Source organism: Cervus canadensis, chromosome 2, assembly GCF_019320065.1.
Source record: "Cervus canadensis isolate Bull #8, Minnesota chromosome 2, ASM1932006v1, whole genome shotgun sequence".
In the NCBI taxonomy this organism is placed as follows: domain Eukaryota; kingdom Metazoa; phylum Chordata; class Mammalia; order Artiodactyla; family Cervidae; genus Cervus; species Cervus canadensis.
Genome location: NC_057387.1, coordinates 41,007,352 through 41,022,770, shown reverse-complemented (window position 1 = coordinate 41,022,770; position 15,419 = coordinate 41,007,352). Strand labels below are relative to the sequence as shown.

The 15,419-nt window shown below is 37.6% G+C and overlaps 1 protein-coding gene across 6 annotated transcripts in view; it reads left to right on the top strand.

Moving 5' to 3' along the window:
- Window positions 1–15,419, top strand: part of CDC14A (cell division cycle 14A) — a 179,831-nt gene that overhangs the window by 143,981 nt on the left and 20,431 nt on the right. For all 6 annotated transcript variants that reach the window (XM_043460526.1, XM_043460527.1, XM_043460524.1 and 3 more), the window contains 2 exons: window positions 12,412–12,527; window positions 14,365–14,412. In XM_043460526.1, coding sequence (XP_043316461.1) covers window positions 12,412–12,527; window positions 14,365–14,412 — 164 coding nt within the window. The remainder of the gene's footprint in view (window positions 1–12,411; window positions 12,528–14,364; window positions 14,413–15,419) is intronic.

Here is a 15,419-nt window from a genome sequence, read left to right as displayed (position 1 = left end):
TCCTCCCCTCTCCCCATGTCCATAAGTCTATTCTCTATGTCTTTTTCTCCATTGTTGGCTTGTAAATAAATTCTTCAGTACCATTTTTTTAGATTCCATATATATGCATTAGAATATGGTATTTATCTTTCTCTTTCTGACTCACTTCACTCTGTATAATAGGTTCTAGGTTCATCCACCTCGTTAGAACTGACTCAAATGCATTTCTTTTTATGGCTGAGTAATATTCCATTGTATATATGTACCACAACTTCTTTATCCATTCATCTGTTGATGGACATCTAGGTTGCTTCCATGTTCTAGTGATTATAAATAATGCTGCATTGAACATTGGGATACATGTGTCTCTTTCAGTTTTGGTTTCCTCAGGGTGTATGTTTATCAGTGGGATTACTGGGTCATATGGTAGTTTTATTCCTAGTCTTTTAAGGAAACTCCACACTGTCTTCCATAGTGGCTGTATCAATTTATATTTCCACCAACAGTGCAAGAGCATTCCCTTTTCTCTACACCCTCTTCAGCATTTATAGTTTGTAGACTTTTTGATGAGGGCCATTCTGACTGGTGTGAGGTGATATCTGATTATAGTTTTGATTTGCATTTCTCTAATAATGAGCAATGTTGAGCATCTTTTCATGTGTTTGTTAGCCATCTGTATATCTTCTTTGGAGAAATGTCTGTTTAGGTCTTTTCCCCACTTTTTGATTGGGTTGTTTGCTTTTCTGGTATTGAGTTGTATGAGCTGTTTGTATGTTTTGGAAATTGTTTGTCAGTTTCATTTGCTATTATTTTCTCTCATTCTGAGGATTGTCTTTTCACCTTGCTTACAGTTTCCTTTGCTGTGCAAAAGCTTTTAAGTTTAATCAGGTCCCACTTGTAATTTGGGTCCCACTTGCAACTTGTACATTTGTTTTTATTTCCATTACTCTAGGAGGAGGGTCTTAGAGGATCTTGCTTTGATTACATCATTGAGTGTTCTGCTTGTGTTTTCCTCTAAGAGTTTTATAGTTTCTGGTCTTGCATTTAGGTCTTTAATCCACTTTATCTTTGTGTATGGTGTTAGGAAGTATTCTAATTTCATTCTTTTACATGGAGCTGTCCAGTTTTCCCATCACCACTTATTGAAGAGGCTGTCTTTGCACCATTGTATATTCTTGCCTCCTTTGTCAAAAATAGAGTACCCAGAGGTGCATGGGTTTATCTCTGGGCTTTCTATCTTGTTCCATTGGTCTACATTTCTGTTTTTGTGCCAGTACCATATTATCTTGATGACTATAGCTTTGTAGTATAATCTGAAGTCAGGAAAGTGATTCTTCCAGTTCCATTCTTCTTTGTCAAGACTGCTTTGGCAGTTTGGGGTCTTTTGTGTTTCCATATGAATTGTGAAATTTTTTATTCTAGTTCTGTGAAAAATGCCATTGGCAATTTGATAGGGATCACATTAAATCTGTAGATTGCATTTCATAGTATAGTCATTTTCACAATATTGATTCTTCCTACCCAGGAACATGGGACATCTCTCCATCTGTTTATGTCATCTTTGATTTCTTTCATTAGTATCTTTTAATTTTTTGTGTACAGTTCTTTTGTCTCCTTAGGTAAGTTTATTCCTAGATATTTAATTCTTTTTGTTGCAGTGGTGAATGGGATTGATTCCTTAGTTTCTCCTTCTGATTTTTCATTGTTAGTATATAGAAATGCAAGTGATTTCTGGGTGTTGATTTTGTATCCTGCAACTTTGCTAAATTCACTGATTAGCTCTAGTAATTTTCTGTTACTGTCTTTAGGGTTTTCTATGTACAGTATCATGTCATCTGCAAGCAGTGAGAGCTTTACTTCTTCTTTTCTGAACTGGATTCCTTTTATTTCTTTTCTTCTCTGATGACTGTAGCTAGGACTTCCAGAATTATGTTGAATAATAGTGGCAAAAATGGACGTCCTTGTCTTGTTCCTGCTCTTAGGGGGAATGCTTTCAGCTTTTTTACCACTGAGAATAATGTTTGCTGTAGGCTTATCATGTATGGCCTTTACTATGTTGAGGTAGGTTCTTTCTATGCCCATTTTTTGAAGAGTTTTAATCATAAATGGGTGCTGAATTTTGTCAAAGCTTTTCTATTGAGATTATCAAATGGTTTTTATCTTTCAATTTGTTAATGTGGTGTATCATATGGATTGATTTGCATATATTGAAGAATCCTTGCATCCCTGGAATAAACCCAACTTGATCATCATGTATGAGCTTTTTGATGTGTTGCTGAATTTTGTTTGCTAAAATTTTGTTTAGGATTGTTGCATCTATGTTCTTCAGTGATATTGATGTGTAGTTTTCTTTCTGTGTGTTGTCTTTGTCTGGTTTTGGTGTCAGGGTGATGGTGGCCTCATAGAATGAGTTTGGAAGTGTTCCCTCCTCTGCAGTTTTTTGAAAGAGTTTTAGAAGGATAGGCATTAGCTCTTCTCTAAATGTTTAATAGAGTTCTCCTGTAAACCCACCTGGTCCTGGGCTTTTCTTTTTGGGGAGATTTGTTTTTTAATCACAGCTTCAATTTCAGTGCTTATAATTGGGTTGTTCATAATTTCTGTTTCTTTCTGGTTCAGTCTTGGAAGATTGAACTTTTCTAAGAATCTGTCCATTTCTTCCAGGCTGTCTATTTTATTGCCATATAGTTGTTCATAATAGTCTCTTAATAATCCTTTGTATTTCTGCATTGTCTGTTGTAACCTCTCCTTTTTCATTTCTAATTTTGTTGATTTGATTCTTCTCTCTTTTTTTCTTGATGAGTATGGCTAAAGGTTTGTCAATTTTCTTTATCTTCTCAAAGAACCAGCTTTTAGTTTTATTAATCTTTACTATTGTTTCTTTCATTTCTTTTTCATTTATTTCTATTCGGATCTTTATGATTTCTTTCCTTCTACTAATTTGAGGGGTATTTTTTGTTCTTCTTTTTCTGGTTGTTTTAGGTGTAAAGTTAGGTTGTCTTTCAATGTTTTTCTTGTTTCTTGAGGTAGGATTTTATTGCTATAAACCTCCCTCTTAGAACTGCTTTTGCTGCATCCCATAGGTTTTGAGTTTTCGTGTTGTCATCGTCATTTGTTTCTAGAAATTTTTTGATTTCCCTTTTGATTTCTTCAGTAACCTGGTGGTTATTTAGAAACGTGTTGTTAGTCTCCATGTGTTTGTGTTTATTACAGTTTTTTCCTTGTAATTGATATCTAGTCTCATAGCACTGTGGTCAGAGAAGATGCTTGATACGACTTCAGTTTTCTTAAATTTACTGAGGTTTGATTTGTGACCGAAGATGTGGTCTATCCTGGAGAATGTTCCATGTGCGCATGAGAAGAAGGTGTATTCTTCTGCATTTGGATGAAATGTCCTGAAGACATCAATGAGATCCATCTCATCTAATGTATCATTGAAGACTTGTGTTTCCTTATTAATTTTCTGTTTTGATGATCTGTCCATTGGTGTGAGTGGGGTGTTAAAGTCTCCTACTGTTAATGTGTTACTGTCAGTTTCTCCTTTTATGTCTGTTAGTGTTTGTCTTATGTATTGAGGTGCTCCTATGTTGGGTGCTTAGATATTTACAGCTGTTACATCTTCTCTTGCATTGATTGATCCCTTGATCTTTATGTAGTGTCCTTCCTTATCTCTTATAATCTTCTTTATTTTAAGGTCTATTTTGTCTGATATGAAGATTGCTACTGCAGCTTTTTTTTGTTTCCCATTTGCATGGAATATATTTTTCCATCCTCTCACTTTCAGTCTATATGTATTTCGAGGTCTGAAGCTGGTTTCTTGTAGACAGCATATGTATGGCTCTTGTTTTTGTATCCATTCAGCCAGTCTGTGTCTTTTGATTGGAGCATTTAACCTATTTACATTTAAAGTAATTATTGATATATATGTTCCTCTTTCATTTTCTTAATTGTTTGGGGTTGATTTTGTAGATCTTTTTTCTTCTCGTATTTCTTGACTATATATGTCCCTTTAATATTTGTTGTAAAGCTGATTTGGTGGTACTTTTGCTTGTCTGAAAAGCTTTTTATTTCTCCATTAATTCTGAATGATATCCTTGCCGGGCACAGTAATCTTGGTTGTAGATTTTTCCCTTTCAGTACCTTAAATATATCCTGCCATTCCCTTCTGGCCTTCAGAGTTTCTGGTGAAAGATCAGCTGTTAAACATATGAGGTTTCCCTTGTATGTTACTTGTTGCTTCTCCCTTACTGCTTTTAATATTCTTTCTTTGTGTTTAGTCTTTGTTAGTTTGATTAGTATGTGTCTTGGCGTGTTTCTCCTTGGGTTTATCCAGAACGGGACTCTTTGTGCCTCTTGGACTTGATTGACTATTTCCTTTTCCATGTTGGGGAAATTTTAAACTATAATCTCTTCAAAAATTTTCTCATACTCTTTCTTTTTCTCTTCTTCTTCTGGGACCCCTATAATTCAAATGTTGGTGCATTTGATATGGTCAGGTCTCTGAGACTGTCCTCAGCTCTTTTCATTCTTTGTCCCTTATTCTGCTCTTCAGAAGTTAGTTCCACCATTTTATCTTCCAGCTCACTGATTCATTCTTCTGCTTCAGATATTCTGCTATTGATTCCTTCTAGAGTATTTTTAATTTCAGTAATTGTGTTATTTGTCTCTGTATGTTTATTCTTTAATTCTTCTAGGTCTTTGTTAATTGATTCTTGCATTTTCTCCATTTTGTTTTCAAAGTTTTTGATCACTTTTACTATCATTATTCTGAATTCTTTTTCAGGTAGTTTGCCTGTTTCCTCTTCATTTATTTGGACTTCTGTGTTCCTAGTTTATTCCTTCATTTGTGCAGTATTTCTCTGCCTTTTCATTTTTTATTTTTTTAACTTATTGTGTTTGAGGTCTCTTTTTCCCAGGCTTCAAGGAGAGTCGAATTCTTTCCTTGAAGAAGGTTGAATTCTTTCTTCTGTTTGGTTTTTGCCCACCTAAGGTTGGTCCAGTGGTTTGTGTAAGCTTCTTATAGGGTGAGATTCGTGCTGAGTTTTTGCTTGTTTGTTTGTTTGTTATTCCTCTGATGGGCAAGGCTGAGTGAAGTGGTACTCCTGTCTGCTGATGATTGGGTTTGTATTTTTGTTTTGTCTGTTGTTTAGATGGGTGTCCTGCACAGGGTGCTATGAGTGGTTGGGTGATGCCGGGTCTTGTATTCAGGTGGTTTCCTTTGTGTGAGTGCTCACTATTTGATACTCCCTAGGGTCACTTCTCTGGTAGTCTGGGGTCTTGGAGTCAGTGCTCCCACTCCAGAGGCTCAGGGCTTGATCTCTGTGGCGCTGCTCAGCAGCAGACACAGCGGCCCCAGCAGCCACATGGCATGGCTGCCACCCCCACTGCCCAGTGCCTTCCAAGAATATCTTTTAAAATGCTCCTTCTTTATGTGTTTTAGTTGACTCTCATTTTCCTGTCTTTAAGTAAGGCAGGCTGGCATCCAAATGAAAAGCTGCTGATGCTCAGACCCTCAAGAGTGCAACAGGGAGCCTGAGAGCAGACCTCTTTCCTTGGGGAGCCAAAACGTAAGGTCTTCCCTGGACTAGGCTTCTTCACCATCACCAGCAACCATGCGGCTTTGTTTCAGGGGATCTGCTGCTCCTAGAGCAGCTGAGAGCAGGAGGTGGGGGTTGCACTGGGACTCTGGAGAGAGGGGCTGAAACCCAAGAGCACAGGGAGGGCTGGGTTAACCTTTGCTGTCTGTGACTTTGCTCATCATTAGTCATCATGAGGAATGACTTTGGTATAAAGAATGAGGTCTAACAGTACCCGATCAGAAACATCCTCAGAATCCCCCAGGTCTGTCAGTTCTTGGGATTGACTTATGCCTCATGACAAATGGAGCTGTATTTTCTAATACATCTTCCCCCACGCAGGTGCTTATGACCCAGTATATGTTGCGCTTGTGCTCAGTTGTATCCCACTCTTAGCAACTCCATGGACTGTAGCCCACCAGGCTCCTCTGTCTGTGGAATTTTCCAGGCAGGGAATACTGGAGTGGGTTGCTATTTTCTTCTTCAGGATATCTTCATGACCCAGGGATCAAGCCCTCATCTGTTGCATCTCCTGCATTGGCAGACAGATTCTTCACCACTGTACCACCTGGAAAGCCCCCTAATTTATGTTATAGATACCCTAATAAATACAGGATTTGGTTCTATTCCTATCTGCATGTCTTTTTCAGGGTTCCAGGAAGCTCAAATCCCCTTCTATATTAGCTTTTTGTTTCTTTTCAAAAATACTTTAAAAACAAGTATAGTTCATTTACAATGTTGGTTAATTTCTGCTGTATAGCAAAATTATACATATGCATACATTCATTTTTTACATTCTTTTCCATTATGGTTTACAATAAGATATTGAATATATTTCTCTGTGCTATACCAGTAGGACCTTGTCATTTGTCCATTCTGTATATAATAATTTGCATCTGCTAACCCCAACCTCCCGCTCCGTCCCTCCCACTCCATCCCAACCCCTTCCCCTTGATAATCTCCAATCTCTTCTTCATGTCCATGATTCTGATTCTGTTTTGTAGATGGTTTCATTTGTGTCATATTTTAGATTCTACGTATAAGTGATATCATACGGTGTTTGTCTTTCTCTTTCTGACTTACTTCACTTAGTGTGATAATTTCTAGTTGCATCCGTTATCCAAAATAATGTTGACATTATTTTGTTCTCTTTTATGACTGAGTAGTATTCTGTTATATATTCATTCATCGATTGATGACATTTAGGTTGTTTCCATGTCTTGACTATTGTCAGTAGTACTGCTGTGAACATAAAGGTGTACGTATCTTTTTGAATTAAAGTTTTGCCAATATACACCCAGGAGTGGGATTCCTGGATCAAATGGTAATTCTACTTTTAGCTTTCTGATGAAACCTCCATACTGTTTTTCACAGTGGCTGCACCAACTTACATTCATACCAACAGTGTAGGAGGGTTCCCTTTTCTACACACACTGTCCAACATTTGTTATTTGTAGAGTTTTTGACAGTATGAGGTGGCATTTCATTGTAGTTTTGATTTGCATTTCTCTAATTAGTGATGTTGAGCATCTTTTCACGTGCCTGTTGGCCATCTGTATTTCTTCCTTGGAGAAATGTCCATTTAGATCTTCTGCTCATTTTTCAATCTGGTTGTTTGATATTATGTTGTTGAGCTGACTGATCTGTTTGTGTATTTTGGAGATTAAACCCTTGTCAGTTGCATCATTTGCAGATATTTTCTCCCATTCTGTAGGTTGTCTTTTTGCTTATGGTTTTCTTTGCTGTGCAAATCTTGTAAGTTTGATTAGGCCCCATTTGTTTACTTTTGTTATTATTTCTATTGCCTTGGGAGACTGATTTAAGAAAACATTGGTACGATTTATGTCAGAGAATGGTTTGCCTATGACCTTTTCTAGGAGTTTTATGGTGTCTTGTCTTACGTTTAAGTCTTTATTTTGAGTTTATTTTTGTGTGTGACGAGAGGGTATGTTCATTGATTTACATTCAGCTGTCCAACTTTCCTAGCACTCTTTACTGAAGAAACTGTCTTTTTCCCTTTGTATGTTCTTCGCTCCTTTGTCAAAGATTAACTGACCTTAGGTGTGCAGGACTTTTTGTTTAAATTAATTTTGTAATTTAATTTAAATGTGTTTTGAATAACATTGTGTATAACAATTTTTGTCAAGAGTGTGAAGGCTGTTAATCATTTACTAAGAATTTTGTAGCTCATATGTTTTATATTCTTCATCCTAAAAATGGCTAAAACTTCTTACAGTAGCCACAGAAATAAAATAAGGGGTGACAGATCGAGATCAAAAGAAATAAAATAAAAACTCCATATTTAGATTTTAGCAGATTTTTTCAGACCTCTACTGTGTGTCCACCTCGTTTTCCCTCCCTCTTCCTTCCCCAGGTCCTGAGTTCCAAGCCATTCTCCTTGCCTGGTCCAGTCTGTCATCTCTCATCAGACCACTGCTGTTCCTCCCCACCAGTCTTGATCTCTCTAATTTACTCACCTCACAGTAATCAACTAAGAGGAAATAAATTGCATCACATTCAAATGAGGGTTTTTCTTTTTTTTTAATGTAAAGAGCTCTTAAAAATCAACCTGAGAACTCCATGTACGCAAATAAAATGGGAGCCCTTATGGTTGGTAAATATAAAAAAAAAGTTCTACTTCCTTAGGAATAAAGAAAACACAGATGCTATTTATGCCTGTCAGGTTATGTGAGATTAAAGAAATGTATGCTGTATTAGCAAGGGTTTTGGGGATTAAAAAGCTCTTAAACATTGCTAGTTGGAATTTAAAATGATGTAGTCTTTCTGGAGGGTGGTTTGGTAATATATAGCAGGAGACTTTAATCTAGCAATTCCACTTCTATCCATTTATCTTAAGGCAGCAATAATAGGACGGGTTCAAAAACCATGTGCTTGTATAGAAGGATGTTTGTTGGAACTGTTTATAATGATGAAAGACAGAAAACAGCCTGGCCTAGGGAAAAATATATAAAATTTGATACATCTAGACAGTGGAATTTTACAGAGCCATAAAAATAATAATGTAGAGGATCCTAAAAATTTACCCTGAAACACTTCCACAGTACATTTAAGTGAAAAAGTAAGTTACAAAGCAGCATGTATAATTCAACCTCCTTTTGTGAGGAAGAAATGTGTTGGTGGGGTGTGTGTCCCACAGGGAACAGTCTGGAAGACTATAAGACAGAATGCTGGTGTGTTTTACTTTGAAGATAAATATGTAGGTGGCTTTAATGTTTTTTTTGAGACAATATTTTCTGTAGTTTGTTGTTGCCTATGACAAACAAGTACTATGTGGTAAAATATATATATTTTTTCTTTAGAAAAGTTATAGTTTCTTTCTCCAGAGGTTGAGAGCTGGGACTTAATATATAATGTTTTCTTTTTCTTTGAGAGCTAGTGTACTGAAGTAAACTCCTTAAGGAACGAAAGAAAAAAAATATGTTAATTCTGGATAGTAAGGTACATGACCGGCTGTTACATCATTTACTTGTTTTCTACATGTTTAAAATGTATTATAATTTAAAAAAACTTTCACCTTTAAGATTTATAATAAAGTAGGAGAGATAAACACACATAACTATAATATAAAAATGGTTACTTTAACTATATTTTAAAGTTAATGTTTATTTTTAAAAATCATGACAACAGTTTTTGAAATTTCAAAAGTATTGAATTCTGATAAAAAAGAAAATCAGTTCCCTATCCCACCTTGCTGTATCCCCAGACCCACTCTCAAAGGAGGAAAACCTTTAAGCAAATTATACTAATATTTTCCCTGTCATATTTCTAAATATCTTACAATAACACTTTTTAAAAATTTATCAATTTTGAGCATTTTCCTGTTGTCTGCTGGTTATGGTGGACAAGAATAATTCTTCTACCTCAATCACCTTTAATCCTCCAGCTTCCCAATATAGCTATATTATAATTTTCAATTCAGTTCAGTTCAGTCACTCAGTCGTGTCTGACTCTTTGTGACCCCATGAACCGCAGCACGCCAGGCCTCCCTGTCCATCACCAACTCCCGGAGTTTACCCAAACCCTTGTCCATAGAGTTGATGATGCCATCCAACCATCTCATCCTCTGTCGTCCCCTTCTCCTCCTGCCCTCAATCTTTCCCAGCATCAGGGTCTTTTCCAATGAGTGAGCTCTTCGCATGAGATGGCCAAAGTACCGGAGTTTCAGCTTTAGCATCAGTCCTTCCAATGAACATCCAGGACTTATCTCCTTTAGGATGGACTGGGTGGATCTCCTTGCAGTCCAAGGGACTCTCAAGAGTCTTCTCCAACACCACAGTTCAAAAGCATCAATTCTTCAGCACTCAGCTTTCTTTATAGTCCAACTCTCACATCCATACATGACCACTGGAAAAACCATAGCCTTGACTAGACGGACCTTTATTGGCAAAGTAATGTCTCTGCTTTTTAATATGCTGTCTAGGTTGGTATACATTATTACTATGTAAATATTGCTCACTGTTGAGCTTAATAGCCCACTATAACTGTTTTCTTTGTTGAAGCTCTCTTTTTTCCCTAGAGTTATTTGCCATTTTTATTTGCATGGTTTTCTATATATTTGGGAAAAAAGAATGCTACTCTCCACCCTCCCCCACCACAAATTGTGTCAAGCAATTTAAAAATTTTCAAAATCTCAACACAGCAAAAAAATCTTACCAAGTCCATTCTTTTCCTGGGGACACTTATACCTTCCAACCTGGACTAACTGTTCTCTAGTGCAGACATAGAGTTCTGACTCAAGACCTTCTCTTCACAGCCTTCAGTCCGGTCCCTAATTTTCCTGGATCTTACATTGTCTTCTTTTTTTTCCCTGAAGCACATCCTATAGTAATTTTCCCAGAAAGAGTGTGTAAGAGGTAAATTTTTGTACCTTTGTTCTACCTTTACACTTGACAAATAGGTTGAATATTGCAGTCTCAAGCTGAGGATCACTTTCCTTAGACTTTTGAAGGTACTTCAGAGCTGGGAACACAAAGATCCTCCTTGTTGAATGAACAAACGAGCGTTCCTGGCTTGCCCACAAAGACACTCATTAGACTGTGAAACTGATTGGGGTGAAGATCCTGTCAGGCCTTCCAGAAGCTTTCCTTGCCTATCTTAAGGAAGCTTATAATGTGGGAGACCTGGGTTCGATCTCTTGGTTGGGAAGATCCCCTGGAGAAGGGAAAGGCTACCCACTCCAGTATTCTGGCCCAAAGTATTCCATGGACTGTGTAGTCCATGGGGTCGCAAAGAGTTGGAGATGACGGAGTGACTTTCACTTTCATATACTTCTTGGTCCCCCTCATATTCTGGAGACTCTTGGCTGTGTTGTCCTGTGTTGTCCTTCCATCAGGAGCAAGTAACTCCTACCAACCCAGCATGCTGGGTGCTAGGTGAAGCTAAGCTCAACTTCTCACATGTGCCATGCTTCTTGGAAGCCTAGCCTGCAGGCGTGCCTGATCTCTATTCCTGCAGGCTTCCTTGGGTGAAAGTGGATTTACTCCCACTGGGACTGTATGGACAAAGATGAATAGTATAATTGATTTCTTGGGACTTTATAGGTAGACATATCTCAATGACTCTAAGAGAACCCCCTGACTTTGAGGTTCTGTGATCCTGTGACTGTTGAACTGATGTTCTTTGCCAGGATGGCTCTTCCTGTTGGCTTGGTTTGGCTTGCTTCACGTGTACTCCCTCTTTAAGACTCAGCTAAGGAATTGCTTCCTCTGGGAAGCTTTCATCTTCATTTCTTTTTCTTTCCTACTGGCTGTGTATTTCTTTTTTGGTTGCATATTTCCTTTGTCTTTTTTTCTTTTTTAAGATCAGAGCTGTAGTAATGAGGTGTAATCTTTTTACCCAAGACATGCCTACTAAGCTCCAGATGCATCCATGGACCCCAACATAGGTGGCAGGGAACAAAAAAGTGTTTTGATTCAGGAATTGCTATCAAAAATGACTAGAATGTGACAGAGGGAAGTGTATTTTTGTACGTCTTTCATCAAATAAGAATTCTAGCTTTAAAGAGGAAAGGAGTCTTGTGGCTAGAAATGATCTTAGCAAATGCAAACCTTTTGATTTTTTTTCAGGTGAGGAAAAAACAAAATACAGTTTTTATGGTGCAAAGTTAGTGTGCAGTGGCATATATTTTAGAAAGAACATTGTATCTGAGGACAGAAAACCTGATTTTAAAATCATAGCTCTGTCATGAAGAGTTTAGGGGAGCTTCTTATCTTCCACTAGCACCTCCTTCTCTCATCTTTAAATTAAGTGTCCTCTACTCCCCGGGTTATGAGAATTAAATGTAAGCTGGCATGCAAAAAGGGCTAGTGTGGTTTCCCAGGCTAGTAAAGTTTAACTCCTTTTGGAAGAATCTTGAGTGCTTTTACTAGTGTTAAACGATGTTAGTAAGTTACTATATAGATATCCTAAGTTGTTTTATCTGTCACTTATGTAAACAAATTATGGAATTTGCAGTGATGGATTCTGGTAACTTCTGGAAAAATATTTGTACTGTATCTTTTGAGCCAGCTTATATTTAAGCTATATTCCAAAGTGTGATTTTGTCTGCAAGAAAGCCTCCGTCGTTGTGGTCCATTTTAACAAAGCTCCTTCTAAATTTACCGCATCCATAATCATGCTTCTTTGATTTGGAATTTGGCTAGTATATTTAATTGGTGATTAATACAGTGTTCTTTAGTATATATGTGACCATTGCTGAACTTATAGTGCCTTTATCCTTTTTAGATAATCAATGTAAAATGTATCCATATACAGAGATAATCTATAAGTGATTAAGAGTTCTATATAAAGTAGAATTATTTGTAATGACCTTTCTGTGGAACATGAATTTTTTTTTCAGAATAATTTAGAAGAGGATGAAGATGTGGAAATGAAAAATAGTATAACCCAGGGAGACAAACTACGTGCCTTAAAAAGTCAGAGACAGCCCCGCACCTCACCATCCTGTGCATTTAGGTAGATCTATTTTAAACTTTTAAGTTTGTATTTTACCTCCATTTGTGGGTAGAATATTTAATTTCTTCTGGTTATCATTCTATAAGTACCATGTTTACCTCTCATTTTTTTGACTTATTACTATTTTGTGTTATTTATTATTTTAATGTTGTGGGGAGTAGATAAATTTTAGAAGCTTATCAAAAGCAGCTGCTGCATCCTAATTTCTGGAATTCCCCCTAAAATTGCTATGCTGTTGTTGGTTGTCTCTGGGACTCTGTTCAAAATTCTGTTGGAAAAAAAAAAAAAAAAATTCTGTTGGGAATGCCACTCTTTTCCTGTGAATGGGCTTCTTATTCTGTGGCGAATCCTCAGAGGTGTGCCAAGCGTTTGTATTTAATCTAGAGTATGCAGAAAAGTATTGTATGCCGAGCATTTGGTATACCCTAAGTCATTAGTCTGACTTACTATTTCTGGGAATTGAATAAGCAATTCTTGTCAGTTAAGTTACAAACAATCTTGATTTGGAGATCTGAAATTACTCATCAGAATCAGTTGGTGGGACTTAACTTCAGACCACAACCTTTGAAATCTTCTGCTAATTCAGACTAAGTGGGAGAAATAAAGCTTCAGAATTAATGTAGGTTCAAAAATCTCTAAATATCAAGATTCTTTATTGTAATGTAAGAGGTGGCAAGTCCACAAATAAATATCATGGGAAATGGTTATTTTCCTTTGACTTTTAAGTGAGAGAAATGCATAGCAAGAAGGGTATTTTGCTATGATAAATGTCAAGCAGACTACTCACAGAGAATTTAGTTTTATGTATTATCTGGGGGGATTATAACACTTAAGTCAGATTGGGTCTGGTCACACCATTATCTGTGCTTTGAGTACTGGTTTCCTGCCCTGAAATATGAAGGTTCATATATAGCTTGAAGTTGAGGTAATTGTTTTAAATAGTAGGATGGGAAGATGGAATAGAAAGTCTGGTACTTAGTGATACTCACCAACTGCCACTGAGAGATTGAGGAAGTGTAGATCTACCGACGAACTGCTGTGGGGCCAGGAGTTACACTAGGTGCCTAGTTTGGACATGAGCATTCACTGAGTAAACACAAAGGTTGCACAGTTTCCCACATTTGTGTTGGTTGCTTAAGATTAGAGAGGGTAAATCGCTTCCTAGCTGATACTCAAACCAGTTCAAAGTTTGAATACTGTTCAAAGTCCATGTTCTTTTCACTGTATATACTGTCTTAGTGAAAGTTTCTTCAAGACCAATAAATATATTACCAATCTTTGTTATTCACCATTTTTCCTTGAAACTCTAAGAAAGTGCTTTATATTAATTAAAATTAATTTCAAACAGATTTATATTTGATTTGTAAGAAGCCATAGTGGGAGGAAGGGTAAGTTGGGGTATAACTTGGCCGATAAAATGGCAAAAGAAGCAAGAGAAGCTTCACTAGACTTCAGAAGGCTCATTCCAAGATGGTGTTTATCTCTTTCTTTTCAGCCTTAGAAATTTTCTCATTTTTCTGAATATAATTTTTCTTAACAGCATCATGGCCCCATCATCAAACTTTATTTTTTCTCACTCTGATAGATGCAGTACCAGCTTCTGATGAAAAAGAATTTTACTGTAAATGAAATTCAGGATGAAACAAAATGACTTAAATGGATTTCCCACTGGCTTTAGGACTTACAAAGTTAATAAATACTAATATCCATTTGCAAGGTCTATCCCTCTTGCCCATTTCATAATTTTGCTGGTCTGACTCCAGAGGATGTGACTTTTGGTCTTGGCTTAAATGTGTGACCCTGGTGATGAGTGAACATTTGTCTTTGGTTTCTGTAGGTTGGAGGATATGAAAGGGCATCCAAGAGCAGTGTCCCAGCCTTCCAGGTACTGTCAACCAAGTTGAATTTCTAGTAGGTTATAGGCAAATGCTGCCCTTTAGATGGGGTTCCTCAGGTGGCTCAGTGGTAAAAAATATGCCTGCTGCAACATTAAGAGATGTATGAGATGGGGGTTCTATTCCTGGGTTGAGGGAAGGAAATGGCAACCCACTCCAGTATTCTTGCCTGGAAAATCCCCTGGACAGAGGAGCCTGCGGGCTACAGTCAGACATGACTGAGCACACACACATTGCCATTGGGAGTGACCTAGGCCACTGAGAGCCGTGGCCATGGCAGAGACCTTGGACTATTACTAGATTATGACCCTTTAGATACATTTCCCAACTTTAAGCCCATGGAAATAAGCTGCACACAGCTTTTCACTTTTACAATTCCTTTGTTTCTGTTCCAGATTGTTATAATAGGCTTTATAGTTAATGCTCACCATGAGCAAGAGTGTCGTTTTCCTGAGGTGCCCGCAAGGCTGCGTGGCCGTGGGAGTGACGCCAGCGTACCCTGTGTGCCCAGAACCTGGGGGGTCTCTCAGGAGGCCAGAGTTGCTCTGCAACATGCCTTTCAAGCCTGTGATAGATTTTGCCTTGAATTTTGACATTTCTGTTCTTTCCTCCTATTTTTGCATGTGTCCGTTCCCTTCCTTTGTTTTCTAGTTTTATTTCCTTCCCGAGTCTCCATTGGAGGAGGAAACATTAGTGTTTTTCTTTGGAAAAATGTTCCCCGGACACTTCTGGTGGTCTCGGTGGTATCGGGATTGAGCATAGGCCTTGGTGAGGGTTGTAGAAATATTTGACCAAAACTGTCATCAGCAGATGGGGAAAAAGCTAATACACCCCTCATCTCTGTTCTTATTCAGCTCTAGGTTTAGGGTTGGTTACTGGAGGCAGTTCTGAGATGACCCAGACTTATCCAGAAGCTGGAGCTGCTTCCCTGTTCAACTTCTTCGGTCGTTAATTTAGAGGCAAACCATATTGTACGCTCCTGTTTGGAGGGAAGATG